General features: G+C 31.8%; 2 protein-coding genes across 2 annotated transcripts; one reads left to right on the forward strand and one right to left on the reverse strand.

Moving 5' to 3' along the window:
- The first annotated feature begins 7,140 nt into the window (after positions 1–7,140).
- On the forward strand, positions 7,141–11,028 carry LOC120089200 (mitochondrial dicarboxylate/tricarboxylate transporter DTC-like). Its single transcript, XM_039046611.1, has 6 exons — positions 7,141–7,365; positions 7,489–7,572; positions 8,057–8,118; positions 8,688–9,049; positions 10,357–10,571; positions 10,739–11,028. Exons 1-6 carry the CDS (start codon positions 7,246–7,248, stop codon positions 10,793–10,795), a joined length of 900 nt encoding a protein of 299 aa, XP_038902539.1. The 5' UTR covers positions 7,141–7,245; the 3' UTR covers positions 10,796–11,028.
- Positions 11,029–11,275: 247 nt separating this feature from the next.
- LOC120089201 (arabinogalactan protein 13-like) lies at positions 11,276–11,928 on the reverse strand. The gene has a single exon (XM_039046612.1). The coding sequence runs from the start codon at positions 11,560–11,562 to the stop codon at positions 11,383–11,385; it is 180 nt and encodes a 59-aa protein (XP_038902540.1). The 5' UTR covers positions 11,563–11,928; the 3' UTR covers positions 11,276–11,382.
- Between the last annotated feature and the right edge of the window lie 4,146 nt (positions 11,929–16,074).

Raw genomic sequence — 16,074 nt, forward strand, 5'->3', positions numbered from 1 at the left:
CTTGCGCAAACTCATAGCATAGGATGCCTCCACTCCTCATGCCACTAGTACATGTACGAATCAGGATCACTTCATTTGTAGCACTTTACAACTCTTTGTAACAACTATAGAGTGGGCCGCATCTGATAGTATTACCAGAATAAGGTATCCAACCTTATTCATATACTATAGATCATTTAGACTATTTACTCGAACCTGATCCACTCTTATGTCTCCACAAAAAGTTCAAGTACTCATGTAATAGTCATGGATCTTTTAGTTTATTGGATTTATTTCTAAAACGAAATAAGCAACTCATATATTCAATACTTTGTTGAATCAAACTTCAATAAAAACTTTATTGAATTTATAAGAATAAGTTTATTGTTTACAAACCACGAGTTTTAGGACATAACACCCAACAAATCCCTCATGAACAAGAGTTCATATTAGACTCAGGATTAAAATTAAGTTGCCTAGGTCATCCTATTGAAATAGAAACCTAACTAGTTAACGGTGTCACATCTAGTGGTTACTATTTCGAGGTCTAGTCTTATGAAAACTCATTGTATAGAATGCCCTCACTCGCATATCCCCTACACGAATGTGTTAGGTTTTTGCGTTTGTGTCAAATACAAAGTGAGTCGTATCCATAGTATCACTAGGATAAGGTACCCAACCTTATCTCTATACTATAGACCTTTTTAGGTTGTATCTTTAACATTGATTCTTTTATGTCTCTATATATAGTTCAAGACTAATAAAACAGTCTAGGATGTTAGTTATTGGATTTAGAGTTATTGAGACAAAATGAATACAACACAACCAGTAACACTTATTAAAATAACATCGATAACTCTTTATCGATGACAGTCAATTACTTTACATTTACTATCTACGAGTTTTAGGGCATAAAGCCCAACAGTATGTTGCATGTTAGGCTGATGTTGACTAATAGCACTCGTATTGGGCAGTGTGCATCTTATGTTTGTGAACCTTCGAGTTCACCATTTATGACTAACTTTGTGTCTCTAAGGGATCACCACTATTGTTATGCTTCGTGTTCCTTTGGAGTCACTAGACTGTCATGATATGTGTTCTTTCAGGTTCACTAGACTATTCATGATATGTGTTCATTCAGGTTCACTAGACTATCCATGATATGTGTTCATTCGGATTCACTAGATTGCCATGATATGTGTTCCTTTGGGATCATTAGACTGCCATGATTTATGTTCCTTCGGGACCATTAGATTTCCATGATTTATGTTACTATGGGATCACCACGACTGCAATGTTATAAAGCGTACACTGATGCCCAGATAGGAAGACTAACAAATTCACCTAGTGGGCTCAGTAGTGGGTCACTTCCTGAGTATTTCATACTTACCCCTTCTTATGATTTCAAATAAGGGCAAGGACGGACCGGTGAATGACAAGAAGAATCCATAACCGTACCATTGGGACCAAACAAAAGCTTCCCCTCACATTTTCATGTTTTTCATGTTTGAAATGAATCTTGGTATTTGAAATTTTGGAACATTTTATGTTAAACTTTCAAGTTCTTCAATGTTTTCTAGTTTTAAATGTATGTTTTTAGGGGGACCCCAAACAAATATTTTGAGTTGTCTTAGTGAAATTTTATTAATTTTATTTGACATATGAGATCTTTTTATTTTTATTGGAGCAAAGGGTTAATTTTTTTATCTAAGGTCTGCAATAACGTCCTATTAGTAAATGTTGAAAAGTTTGATTGTTACCGTTTTCATTTTTGGAGAGATTTCATTTACTTTCTTCTATATTCCTAGCTGAAAATGGATCATTTTTCCACTGAGATATTAAGCATATGTCGAATATACTGACAATGTACTGGGAAATGTAAATATATATCAAGAAGAATGATATAGATGACCCAAAATAAGGGGCCCAAATGAAGAATGGGTACTTCCTTGAAAATCAATGAATTTTGGCCTCCTACTTATGTTATCACTATGTGAAATTACCACTTTAATCTTGAATGCATTCTTATTCCGTTTTTTTCGTTTTACAATTTTTTTTCTTTTTTCTTTTTTTCATTTTTTATGAGTTTCTTCTTCTTCTTTCTTCATTTTTTCTGCAATTCATTTTTTCTATGTTTTTTATGCATTTCTTCTTCTGTTTTTTTTTTCTTTTGCTCTTTTTTTCTGCATTCTTCTTCTTATTTTCCCAGTTTTCTGTATTTTTTCTTCCTTTTTTTCTTTTTATTTTTTCTGCATTTCTTTGCACTGAGCATCAAGCATCGAGCATCAAACATAGAGTATAGATCATTAGAGTATCGAGCATCGAGTGAACTTCTGAATCAAGCATAAAGCATAGAGCATCGAGCATCAAACATCGAGTAAATGAAGCATAGAATGTAGAGTATAGAGCATCGAATATCGAGTATCGAGCAACGAGTATATAACGTAAAGCATAGAGCGTAGAGCATCAAGCATTTGAAGGGAATTGAATCCTGATGGAAGCGTGTGATCGCTTTCTTTGATTTCTTGAAATAATTAAAAATCGAGTAGACAAGAAAATGGTCAAGCAACATGCCTTTGTCAATCCAAAATTGCAGCAAAATCTCTTCCTTAAACTAGTAATCTTCTTCTTAAAATTCTTCTAATTTCATGAGATATTCCTTTCTATGACTTTTGCAAGGATCTAGCTTGTGGGAACTGTTTCTTGAAAGAATAGAGGGAATAAAGAAGAATAATTTTTTTAGAACTTTTCTAAGAAAATTGGGAGAACTTCTAGAGAGAGTTTCCGAGTAATCGTAGAGATTATTATTGTAGAGAGCGTAGAGTATGTTCTATGAGAACTCTCAAGGACCCTATTTATAGAACTCTATTGGTTACTCTTAATCATATTGGGATAACCCTTCTACAAAGATTTTAAATTAAATATTTAATAATATCCAATATTAATAAATATCTACCCAAATAATATACCATATTAAATGGTTTAAAATATTTAAATCGTATTTAAATATTTATCTCCGGCATAATCTCTAATTTGAATCTCATCTAAATTAAATAATTAATATTTGAATCTAATTCAAATTAATTAATTAATTTTTTATCCAATTATTTAATTCAAATCTTGTTTAAATTAAGTAACTTAATTATATGGATCTCATCCAAGTAATTAATTATTTATATCATATTCTAATAAATCACTTCTCCATTATCTATTTAATTTGAATCTTATTCAAATTAAATATTTTATTTATTTATGTGGATCTCATCCAAATAAATAATTTATTATATGAATCATATTCAAATAAATTAATTCCCTATATTATAAAGTTATAATTTGAATCTCATTCAAACAATCTTTATAATAAATTCATGTAATTAATTGTATCTAATACAATTAATATTTTCCCTGATAAATTTGAACATTTCAAATTTTCCTTCAACATAGTTGATCCTTGTTAGTCAATGGTGAACTAGCAAGGGGACCTTATGGACCTAGATTATAAGCTCCAATAATCCAAGATTATTTAATTAAACTCTTTAATTAAATTAGTATTCATTCATTGATTACATGGCAAACCACTATAGACCTATAGTTGAACTCTTATGCACTATAGGACAAGTTGCCATGGATTTACTCAATATAAGCAACTTGGTTCTTCACGTGTTGTTCATAATTATAGTTGAACGAAATGTTCGTTTTACCCCTGTAATTACCTTTTTTTCTTAAGTACCACTGATTCATCTAATGAACAATTTATTTATGATCTAACCATAAACTAAGTCTCGGGCCAGTGAGATAATGGGGTGCCTTGTTCAAGCCGAAATCAGCACTTGAGAACTACTCATCTAATTGCCCTATGTGAGAAAAAATGAATTCCATCTTGTGAAGTTATGTTCCCAACTCCCCATTTAGTTAAGTTCTCAAAATGGTAGGCTTATTAAGGCGGCTCTCACCCATGCAAATCAAAGGATTAACCTCACAAACAGGAGTTCATAAATCACTCAAGATTAAATATTATCGAGTCGCACAGAATCATCCTATGAAATTTAATCTTATCAATTAACGGATTTACAAAGAGAGATTAAATGTTTCGTAGTCGAGTCTTATACAAATTCTTTATATAGGATACTCCACTCACATATCTCCACATGAACAGTTTGGATCAAATCATTTGTAACTATTACAAAGTGGGTCATATCCACATTGTCATCAGGATAAGATACTCAACCTTATTCATATACTATAGACCTTTAGGTTATTTCTTGAATATGATCCACCTGTATGTTAACTACATACACGTTCAAGACTTCATGTAATAACTTTGAATTTTTTCAGTTAATGGAATTTATAATTGCATAATTAATGATTAAATTGATCAATTAATAAACCACGAGGCTTTAGGGCACAAATTTCAATAGCATCAAGCATATCGAGTATTAAGAAAACTTATGAATTGCAGTGTACGAACAGTTTTCAGGGTTGAATGGATAAATTCACAGGGTGCTAATGCAAGCAGAATGCTACTTTTTATTCAATTTCAAAATAGTACCCATTTTTCATTTGGCCCCCCAAAAAGGGGTCATCTGCAAAAAAAAAAAAAAAAAAAAAAAAGAAAAAAAAAAGAAAAAGAAAAAAAAGAAAAAAAACTATATATCGCATCAACCATGATTTATTTTTTTGGTATGTTTATAAATATATTAAAAATTGTAGATATACATCACATATATTGTTCAATATATAAGATGATGTATTGTGCAAATGGTCTTGTTCATGCACTTATCAAATATACCTTGGTTTATTTCTAGAAACTTCAAATATATAGTGTTGCATATATCATATACACCTAGTATTTTCTTTTGAAAGTTCTTGTTAATTCTTATTTTCATCTATGGGGGCAACAATTTATAGATTTGTTGAGAAACTTTCATACTTGCGTAGGTTTTGAAAAGAAGATCAATTTAACCACAAAAAACTTCCTTGATATGCTTATTTTGCATTAATATGTATGCATTATATATAGTGAATGCTAAGGAGGTTAATAATGTAAATGTGTAAAATAATAGTCTATTAGACTATAGTGTAAAAAGTATAAGACTTTAGATGTATAGTAAGGCTTATTTATTTAGATGGAAAGCCCTCTTATAATTTACTAATCAATTCAGTGCTATAAACAAAGGGCTATAATATGTATTATGTAATATATTATAAATTATATAATATTACAAGATAATAATTATATAATTTTTTTAAATAAATCATATTCATAAATAAATTTATAATAGTTTATTGTCAACTAAATATCAATGGGTAAATCCAACTAGTTTTATGATTTATAAATATATAGTATAAAACACATTTTAAACACTTGTTTAAATTAGATACTAGTTTCTGAATTTGCTACCAAACATATATATGAAAATTGAATTATAATATCTAACACTCCCCTTCACTTGTTGGCTTGAAATATGTAGAAGAGCCAAACAAATGGAAATCAATATCAAATGGAGAGGAAACAGCAATGCATGGTCTGAACATAAGACATCATGAACTAATTTGCTCTGATAGTATCTTAAATAATTGATTGACCCAAAATTTTATGCTGATGGATGAAAGTAAATTTAATCACAATATCTACCAACGTGAAATACAATTCTCTTTGGGGTGTTTATTTCAAGGATTGGGATTGGATGAGTTAGACATCTTAAGTCCAACTCTTGTTTGGAGCATGGATTTAGGAAGCTCGACTTCCTATATCCTTTTTCCATGGGTTTGAATAGTAAACACTATTCAAACCCATAGATTACTCCCTTTTTCCTAATTTAATCTAGGAAGTACGTTGGCCAACCTTCAAACCCCACCTTCAGTGACCACCGCAGCCTCGACGACCACTATCGGCCAACTCCGACTGTCTCCTCTGACGACCGTCGTTGGCCAACTCTAGCCGTCACATCGGCGACCATCGTCGGCCAACCTCTGGCCACCACCGGCCAATTCCGACCAACATTTGGCAACCCCTTCCCCTACACTGGCAAAATTTCGACCACGAACTTCGTCGGCCAACCTCCGACAGCCACTTCCGGCGATCGCTACCAACCAACCTTGAAAAACCTTAATAAAAACACTTTTCGTATATTATAAACTATACAAATTTGTATATAAAAACACTTTAAAAAAAGAATTGCAATACATGTATATTTTTTATCTTAATGAGTTTTTATCAAAGATGTTTCAATAAAAATGAATTTTTTAAAGATATCTTTTTCTATGTCATTCCAAACATGCCAATATACTGCAATTGCATAGGTATATTTATTTAAGCTATATGTGTAGAAAATCTTAATTTAATTTAATAACATTTTCATTTTTTCCGTTAGTCAATTTAACTAGCTCGAAGACTTCGAATTATTTCCTAAACGTAAAAATTTAAAATGTTTAAAACAACCTAGCGACTAAATAAAAACTAAAACTTAAAATTTATAATTTTTTATTTCTAAAATGTAATTTGAAAAAAGAAAAGTATAGTTTTCAATAATTAAATTTAATATTAGAATATTAGTTTATTTCAATTTTAAGTTAGCGAATTATTGTAAAAAAAATGGTCATTTTCAAATTAGTTAAAGTGACAAAAGTCTATAAATTTTATTTTAAAATCTAATAAAATTAAAATATCAAATCATTAAAATAATAGATCAAATAAAATTATAATCTCTATTTCATTTTTTTTAAAAAAATATTCTTCTAAATTTTTTTTAGTGTATTTTAAACTTAACTATATTAAAAAAATTAGGATAACAAATGAAACTAATCTAAAATCTAACTAGTATTAAATACAAGAAAATATCCACAAACTAAATATTTATAAATCTATATTTCATTCTTTCGATACTATTTAAACTTCCACACTAAACACAGATTTCTAAAACCTATCCTCTAAACGTAGTTTTCTTAAACTCAACTATCTAAACCTATCAACTTAATAGGTTTGATATTTCTAGATCTAAGATTTCCGTTCCTTTTTATTGAATCTCTTATTTTCAAATTTTTTTTTTCAGCTCCCAAGTTTTGTCTTATTTTTTTGGAATGACGAAGAACGTGTGATTGTGTGATAGATGGATGGGGGAAAGGAAAGGACAAGAGGTTTGAGGCTGAGGCTCGAAGAGAAGCGAAAGAAAGATATAAATGTTGGGCCCTTAATTTTCGGGAGAAGGGAATACACCACCTCCACCTCCACTTCCTCCTTTCCTCTGCTTTGCTCTGCTCTCACCAATGGCTGACGATAAGCACCCAAAGTCCCCCAGCGTTTGGCCCACTGTCAAGCCCTTTGTTAATGGCGGTGCCTCCGGTATGCTCGCCACCTGCGTCATCCAACCCATTGATATGGTCAAGGTACTCTCTACTTCCATCCGAAACATCATATCCCAATGCCTTCTTCAATTCCTGCTTCTAATCTACTGCTGCAAGTTACATTTCTGCCTTCTTCCTAACTCTCCCCTGTTGCCTTTCTCTTAGGTGAGAATTCAGCTTGGTCAAGGCTCCGCTGGCCAGGTCACAAGAACCATGCTTAAGGAGGAGGGTCTTGGTGCCTTTTACAAGGTTTGCGTTTTCAATCTGCTCAAAACTTTTCTTTCTTTCCCTCTTTCTACGTTTTGGTCATAATATCTTTACTTGTATTTCTACTCGTCCCCTGTTCGCTTTCTTTCCTTCGCTTCGATTAATTCCTGATTCCAAATTGATTTATCTCATGTTGAACTAGTATAGTATCGCACTACTGAGTCCGATCATTCGGGAATGTCATTGCGTTCTGCATATCGTCTTGTTGTGTTCTACTGAATTATTTATTTGTTGTCACCATTGATAGACTGATGATGTAATAATTCATGACCACTTGAAGATTAAGTGGCTGTTTGACATATTTTCAGTGTCTTGTGAATTAGGATATTGGCAAAGTTGATTTTCTGTTGGGGATTTGTTGCCAATTTTCTTGGGTTTTTTTCCCCCCCTCCAAATTCTTCCGGTTCTCTAGTGCTCGACACTTAGTTTTGTGGATTATCTTGTCTAAACTTCATTTTCCAACCAGGGGTTATCTGCTGGATTGCTCAGACAAGCTACATATACTACAGCAAGACTTGGATCTTTTAAGTGAGCGTGTTACAAATCTAGAATTGAACACCTTTGGATCATATTCATGAGGCTATGGTTTTACCTCCAACATTTGTTCTTTCTCATGTCGATATAGTTTTTTGAAAGAATTTTAAGAAAAATTGCACTTCTTAGTCCCTACATTTTAGGAATGATCGCTTGGTTCTTATAGTTTGAAACATGACAATTTGGTTACTGTAGGATTAAATCTGGTTCTTAATTGCCCCGTAAATTATTTTGTCCTTAGTGGGACCCACAGAAAAGTCACATGGCAGTTAGGAAAGATGGTGCCATAAATTTAAAAAATGATCTTATAGTTTATGTTATTGTAAGTTCTTAGGTGCCGAGTCATTTTTATGTGAGACTCATCAATAAGTCAAAACCATACTGATATAATGACCATCTAAGACTACTGGAGTTCAATCATCACATTCTAAACTACAAGGACCAAGTAGAATCATTTCCTGGACTGTAGAGTTTTTTTTTCTTTTTTTTCTTTTTTTTCTTTTTTTTTTTTTTCTTGTATATTTGATTAATCATACATCTGTTTTTCTCCATTTTTACCCTAGGATATTGACAAACAAAGCAATTGAAGCCAACGAGGGAAAGCCCCTTCCACTGTATCAGAAGGCCTTATGTGGGCTCACAGCTGGTGCTATTGGAGCATCTGTTGGTAGTCCAGCAGACTTAGCTCTTATTCGCATGCAAGCAGATGCGACTTTACCAGCTGCCCAGCGCCGAAATTATAAAAACGCCTTCCATGCACTATATCGTATTCTTGCAGATGAGGGGGTTTTAGCTCTTTGGAAAGGTGCAGGCCCCACTATTGTAAGAGCAATGGGATTGAACATGGGAATGCTTGCTTCATATGATCAAAGTGTTGAGTTCTTCAAGGACAACCTTGGTTTTGGCGAAGCTGCTACAGTGTTGGGTAAGATTGTTTTTGAATGCTATAAGCTGATGCCAATTGCTAGGTTTTTGCCATTTTTTTGGAGATTACTTTGCTTCGATATTGTCTAAATTAATATTAGCTCCTCATTTTCGCTTGGAATCCATCTTTCAATTTTTTTTAGTCAAACAATTAATTTATGCTATCTTCTTTTATCTCTCAATCCTATTTAGACCTGAGAACTTATCATTTTTCTTCTCTGCATGATACATTGTCCGTATCACTCGCATAATTGAATGGTCACCTCTGGTTACGTGCTGCCGTGTGCTAGAGGAATGTAGTTATTCTCATCAGTTTATCCCTATCTCTTTCTTAGTAATCATCCATTCATTTCATATTCACGTTGGTACAGTTTGACATGTTTAGAATAATTTGCCTAACTAACTTAATCCTAATCATTGTTGGTCATTAAAGCCCGTTCGATAACCATGTGATTTTTGGCTTTTTATTTTTGAAAATTAAGCCTATAAACACTTCTTTCACCTCTATATTTATTGATTTGTTATTTAGCTTTTACCAATATTTTCAAAAACCAAGCCAAATTTTGAAAACTAAAAAAATTAGTTTTAAAAAACTTGTTTTTGTTTTTGAAATTTGGGTAAAAGTTCAATTCTTGTAGTTAAGAAAGATACAAATTATTATAAAAAATTGAGAGGAAATATGCTTAATTTTCAAAAACCAAAAACAGAAAATGAAATAGCTATCAAATGAGACGTAAATGATTGGGGTCCAATATTAGCTGTGATATCTCTTGATTGAGGTCTCTATGGAATGATAGTTAATTTTGAGATAGGTAAAACTGTAAATCTGTGATTAATTAACTCTCTTTGGAGTTGTACTTTATTTTTATGAGAGGATCTAAATATTTTTTTCTATGTTGTTTCAGTTTGTAGATGCTAGATTTATGATTAGGGAAGCTTATTGTATAGTGGTAACCCACGGATATTCTTTGCTGCTTCTACCATAAAGAGTTGAATGTACCACTCACTTCTTCAGTATTACCAGCTGAGCTTATAATGCTTAAGAGGCAAGAGGCCATGAACGTAGAATTGCTCAGAGTTTTCACATATAGTTGGAACTTGGATAGCTATAAATTGAATGAAAGTTCTTTTGTCTGTCTTTGAAAGTTCTTTTGTCTGTCTTTCTCCTTTCTTTTCTCCGAGAGTATTAAAATGGCAGCATTGAAAATGTTTCTACTGTGGGGTATCGGCCTCCTCTCCCATTGTGTTTCTTGCTAAAATTCTTTCTGAACGATTAATTGTGATTTGTTTATTTCTTGTTGTTCTTAGGTGCCAGTACGGTATCAGGATTCTTTGCTTCAGCGTGTAGTCTACCCTTTGATTACGTGAAGACTCAAATTCAGAAAATGCAACCTGATGCTGAGGGAAAATTTCCCTACTCTGGTTCTTTAGACTGTGCCATGAAAACTCTCAAGGAAGGAGGACCGTTAAAATTTTACACTGGATTTCCAGTGTATTGCGTGAGAATTGCCCCCCATGTCATGGTATATCTCTGTCCCTTTCTCTGTCCGTCCGTGTCTGTGCTTAGGATAGCAATCCATACGCTTGGATTATCATGGTGCCTAGCCATTGTTATTGCACGGGTATCCATCGATGTTGATACTGTATTTAAGATAATTCACTGAATCCAATGTTGGACTTGATGATGCAGATGACTTGGATCTTCCTAAACCAGATTCAGAAGGTAGAAAAATCATTTGGGTTATGAAGGACTGACCAAGATGATGGAGATCCTTTCCAGGTTGATTTCAGGCTTCAACAATAATGTTTTTTTCCCCATGTGGTTCTTTGGCCATGTTGTAATCTAAATTTCTTTGAATACGGAATTCCAGACTTGAGTTTAAAAGCATTTTAATTATTTCTTTCTGTGCGAACATGTGTCAAAGGTGCAAGATTGATAGCGATAGGAGGGTATAGAATCGCTTCTGAAATTTGAATGTACCAGATTCTCACTGGGAAAACTATAGCATACATAATAAGCCCTGTAAAGAGTTCTTTAAAGTTTAAAGTAAGTCCCCACCACTCCATTTTTATGGAGACATTTAAAACGATTTGAAATTAACGTATGCAGGATGCTGCTGATCTGCTAATGTGAATCGTTCATGTTAGATTTGGCAATTTGACAATAAAATGTTGTTTGATATGTTGGCGAGGTGTTTATTATCAGCGTAAGACAAACACATCATCATTTATAAGAAAGAATATAGCTTCATTAGAAGAAATAATGAAATGACAGACGATATACAATCAGAAGCAAGGAAAAGGCATGAAACAGAAGCAATGCCAAATCAAAGTTTAAAGGAAGAAGGCAAAAAGAAGAGCAGAAAGAGAAGCAAAGAAAGTGGGGTAAAAGAGAGAAGCATCAGAGGCAGGAGCAGGAGCAGGAGCCTCAGATGGAGTAGCAGATTGAGCAATGGTGCCAGCGAAGGCCATCAGCAGCAGCACCAGGAAGAGCTTCAACTTGATTGCCTCCATAGCTGAATGTGAATGATACGGCTACTGTTGAATTGAATTGAATTGAATCGAAGAAGATGAAGGGTAGAGGGGCGTGGGAATTGAGAGGGAAGAAGAGACTATTTATGATGCTTTCAGGAAACCCAAGCCTCAAACTCGAGAGGCTGAGACAGGACAGGAACAGGGTGGTTTTGGTTGGTTGCTTTATCTTACCATACGCTAAACTGTTACAGCTAGGTGCCTGTGGGTGTGGGTCCCCGTGTTTTGCTGTCTCTGTTTTTGTCCTTTTTCTTCTGGGTTCCCATGTGACCTGTGATTTCGGTTTTATTTACAATTTCAGCCCCTCATTCTTTAGCCTGTTTTCTCAAATTTTCAAGAGCCAGGAGGCACTTCAATAAATCACCGAGTAATTTTATCTTTTATTTTTTCTCTTTTTTTGGCTACCTTGATTATTTTTAGTACAATAGGATTGAGTAATTCCAACCACGTACCTCAGTGGCACATAAGTTAAACTCACTTTAACTACATCTAATTGATTAGAAATTTGGTTGGTCATATACTTGCATAGTTATTTTTTAAACAAACTTATTTTACTTTAAGGTTCCGTTTGTGTCACAAGTTTTTTCATAAGATTTCATATAGACATTTAATATTTCGATTTGTTTCTTTAAAATCTAAAATATTATTATCTAAATAACTTTAAAACTCATCTAATTTGTGTTTTTTTGAAACCCTGTAAAATGGTGGATTTCATGGTTTTTGTAAAAATATAGCTTAATTAATTGATAAATTAATATCGAGTATTCATTATTATTAATTTAAATTAATTATTAAATATAAATATATTATCTATACTTAATAAATTTCAACTAATATCTTTACCATTAATATTTTATGTTATCTTAACTATTTAATATAAATTATTATCGTTAATTATCAATAATTTAATTATTTTTTATTTTATTAGTTAAACAATTAATTAACATAACAATAAATTAATTAATGTTAATTTAATTGATCTCTTACCTTTAATTAAGTAATTATTTACTTTTAGTTTTATATACAAATTATTGAATTGAACCCAAATATTTAACTTCCAGATATTAATTATTGTGCACATCCAAACATAAACATTAATTATCCTAAACATTTAAAACCCATATATTTAAATCTCAGATATTTAATATCTATAGCCATTATATAATATCTACGATCCAAACAACATTGAGAATTCTAAAGCATGTTTTGGGAGAAAAAGAACACAACCAACAATATAAATATATAATATGAAACTATTATGCATATATTACTTGGAACAATTGGAATATAATGTGCAATTGTTAATATTTAATAGATAACAATTTTAGATGAGTTTTTTTTTTCAAGGAAAGAGAACGTATGTGTAACTTATACTAAAGAAAATGTACGTGTAACTTGTAAGAGAAGTTAAAAGTGTCGAAATGAGCATAATTCAACTTATATACAGAAAGATATAAGATGTATTATCAATCTGGTCAGAGGTTCGATCTTCTTTCCTCTATTTGTCAAAAAAAAATAAATAAAGATGTTAAAAGGTGTGATTTAATTACTTATGTTTTTATTAAATTCTTAGTTCTAAAAAAGTCCTATAAATAACTCTCTCGCAAACATTTTTTACACAAAACAATTTTCTCCTATCTAGTTTCTCATATTTCTGTTATTTGCTCTTTTAAGAGAAATTAGTCGAGTGTTCTTTGTGAAAATCGTAATGAGCTGCAATCCTTTTCATTGGTAAGTAAGAGTAAATTATAAATTTATAATATGGTTTTGCAAATTTGGAAATATAGGGAATTATAAATTTTAATTCCTGTTTGATTCTCATTTAAAATAAGTCTATCATTGATAGACTATCACAGTAAAAAAGTCTATCACCATAGAATATCGGTCTTAAAAGTCTATTAGTGATCATTTTTAATAATAAAAGAAGTATATCATAAATAGTTTTCTTCATTATTATTATTATAGTGATAGTTACAAACTTCACAAATTGAAATATATAAGTGATAATTACTTTAATACATATATAATTCTATCAACCTTACAAGTTTGTCAATGATTGACAATAATAGACTTCAACACAATTACAGTTCTAACAACAATACAAGTCTATGATTGAACTAAACTACAATAATAAAAGTCAATCTGTGATAGTCATTGATAGACTTCAATGTATATATAATTTTATCAATAATACAAGTCTATTAGGAGATGTTTGGAAGCCTGAGTTGAGTTCATAAGTCTAGAGTTGTTTGGTCTTTAGTGTTAATTAGTTTTTAGAGTTAAATAGTCTATGTGTAGGGCGCAGAATTGTTTCATTTGGGTTTAAGAAGTTTGTGCTTAGGGTGCATGGCTGTTTAACTTCGAGTTCTAAATATTTTTTTTTGCTACATTTTATTATGCATACTATACGATTAGAGTTATATAAAATGCTATTGAAGTTGGTGGAGTAGAGTTATTTAACACTGGGTTGTGAAGTACGTGGGCCAAACAGTTTTAAGCAACTCTACTTCACTCAAGTTGGTGGGCCAAACACGTCCTTAGCGAAAGATATTGATAGATTTCCATGCAGATATCATTGGAAAATTGAAGAAAATGGCAAAATTCGAGGAGTTCTTTGAATTTAGCAAAATGTGTGTCATTCAACATCTACTTTTATAATACCAAATTTGCCCCTAGTATGGTTGGTTAACGACATTATTGAATATAGTGTAATTGTGTGATGGGAAGCGCCTGCTATAAGATTCCAACCAAACAGATTCAAGAGGAAAAAACGGTGCATTTTTTGGCCAATTTGAATTTCAAATTGGCAATTTAATATCATATTTGTTTTGATATAACCACTTTTTTTTTAATATATTCAAAATGAATCGATGTTTAATTTGTATATCTCCATTTTTATTTTTATTTATAATTGATCTTAAAATTTTACGTTATCTTATTAACTTTTTGATATTTTAAGTTCGTATTAATATATTTGATTCCAACTAAGATTTTATTCATTATTTTATACATTTTATCATCAAACAAATTGTATATTTTATTCAATTTTTTTCATTTTTCATTTTTTTATCACATTTTATCACTTATTATCTTACTATATTATTATATCATTTTAAAAAAATTTATATACACTTTGTTTTATCAGTATTTCAGAAAAAGTCGATTTTTCTTACAAACAAGTAAGTAGTCACAGTTTCAATCTTTCTGTTTTTAATTGGATCTACGGGTAAAGATTCTTTTTGGTGGTAGATGGGATGAAAGTTCACATTATGATTATCATGTCGTTGAGGTTTATATTCCATCAAATTTGTCCTCCAATAATTTGTGATTATATTCAAGGTAAGCTTTTTGTCTTCCAATCTATTTGTATCTTGTTTGACATTGTAGTGGGATGGTGCCAAGAATTCGAATCTTATTCGGATTGTTGAAGATAAGGATGTTTTGTGGTTGATGTCAATTTTATCGAACTTCTCCCATAATGATTTATGTTTAGCTGTTTATACCATATCATTTGGAAATACTATGTACTTGAATAGTTTGTTAGCAGGCATTCCATCCAACAATCTGATCGCACTACTGAAATAATTGATGTCCAAGCTTGAAACATAGTATATTTGGATAGTCGATTACCTCTCCTCACTCTTGAAAATTATTGGGTCTTTGTTTGCTCGTTTTTTCCTACTAATTATTCCAGTAGTCTTCAATCTTTCACTAACTCTTATTCTTCCTTCAGTTTTCTCTTTTTTCATAACTTTAGTCATTCGTCAAATGCATTTAAAGGGTGGATTATTTTTAAACTTATTAGATATTCGAAATAAAATATTATTTTTAAACAATTTGGTAAATCTTTAATCTTTTATGAAAGAAAGTAAACATCTCTATATATTATATCCAAAGATTTCTATTCAACACTTATTTCTTACCTTTAATGGTGGAAACAATGTATAGAACAGATTACAGTGCATGGACGAAAAGAAATATTGTAGGAAGGTTTTGGTTTCCCTATTTGTGAAAAATCCTATGGTACTGTCATGAAAAACCCTAGATACTGTCGTGAAAAACTATGTTGATCAGTTTCAAAGTTCCTTGCAACAGGATCACTTTCAATGTCCCTTAAATGGATAAACGAGGGTTAAAAAAGTGTATATATGAGAAAGTGAAAGTTTCATCCCGATTTATAGTCACTTACCTTGCAACAATGGAAGTGATTTTCCTCACGGTGGGTAGAGATTTTGTGGTGTATCGACTGAGCAAAGAGGTTTTGTGGTTGGTCGCCCCAACAAAGAGTGATTTTGTTCTTCACGCTTTTGGTGTGTCTTGATTTCTATCACACCCCTTTCCAAATTACCTTCCTAACCCAAGAAGATATGTGAGGACAATAGTTACCAACCCTCTTATGACAACTATTGTCATACCTCCTCTCGAGTCGACCCCTCAAACCCGAAAGGAAGCGTGAGGACTATAGATATTAGCATCTACTATTTAGGATTTTTT

Source organism: Benincasa hispida, chromosome 10, assembly GCF_009727055.1.
Source record: "Benincasa hispida cultivar B227 chromosome 10, ASM972705v1, whole genome shotgun sequence".
NCBI classification, from domain to species: Eukaryota; Viridiplantae; Streptophyta; class Magnoliopsida; order Cucurbitales; family Cucurbitaceae; genus Benincasa; species Benincasa hispida.

Coding starts and splice junctions, on each gene's coding strand:
- LOC120089200 (XM_039046611.1), top strand. CDS start 7,246: ATGGCTGACGATAAGCACCCAAAGTCCCCCAGCGTTTGGCCCACTGTC. Junction 7,573..8,056: donor GTCTTGGTGCCTTTTACAAG/GTTTGCGTTTTC, acceptor TTTTCCAACCAG/GGGTTATCTGCTGGATTGCT. Junction 8,119..8,687: donor GCAAGACTTGGATCTTTTAA/GTGAGCGTGTTA, acceptor TTTTTACCCTAG/GATATTGACAAACAAAGCAA.
- LOC120089201 (XM_039046612.1), bottom strand. CDS start 11,562: ATGGAGGCAATCAAGTTGAAGCTCTTCCTGGTGCTGCTGCTGATGGCC.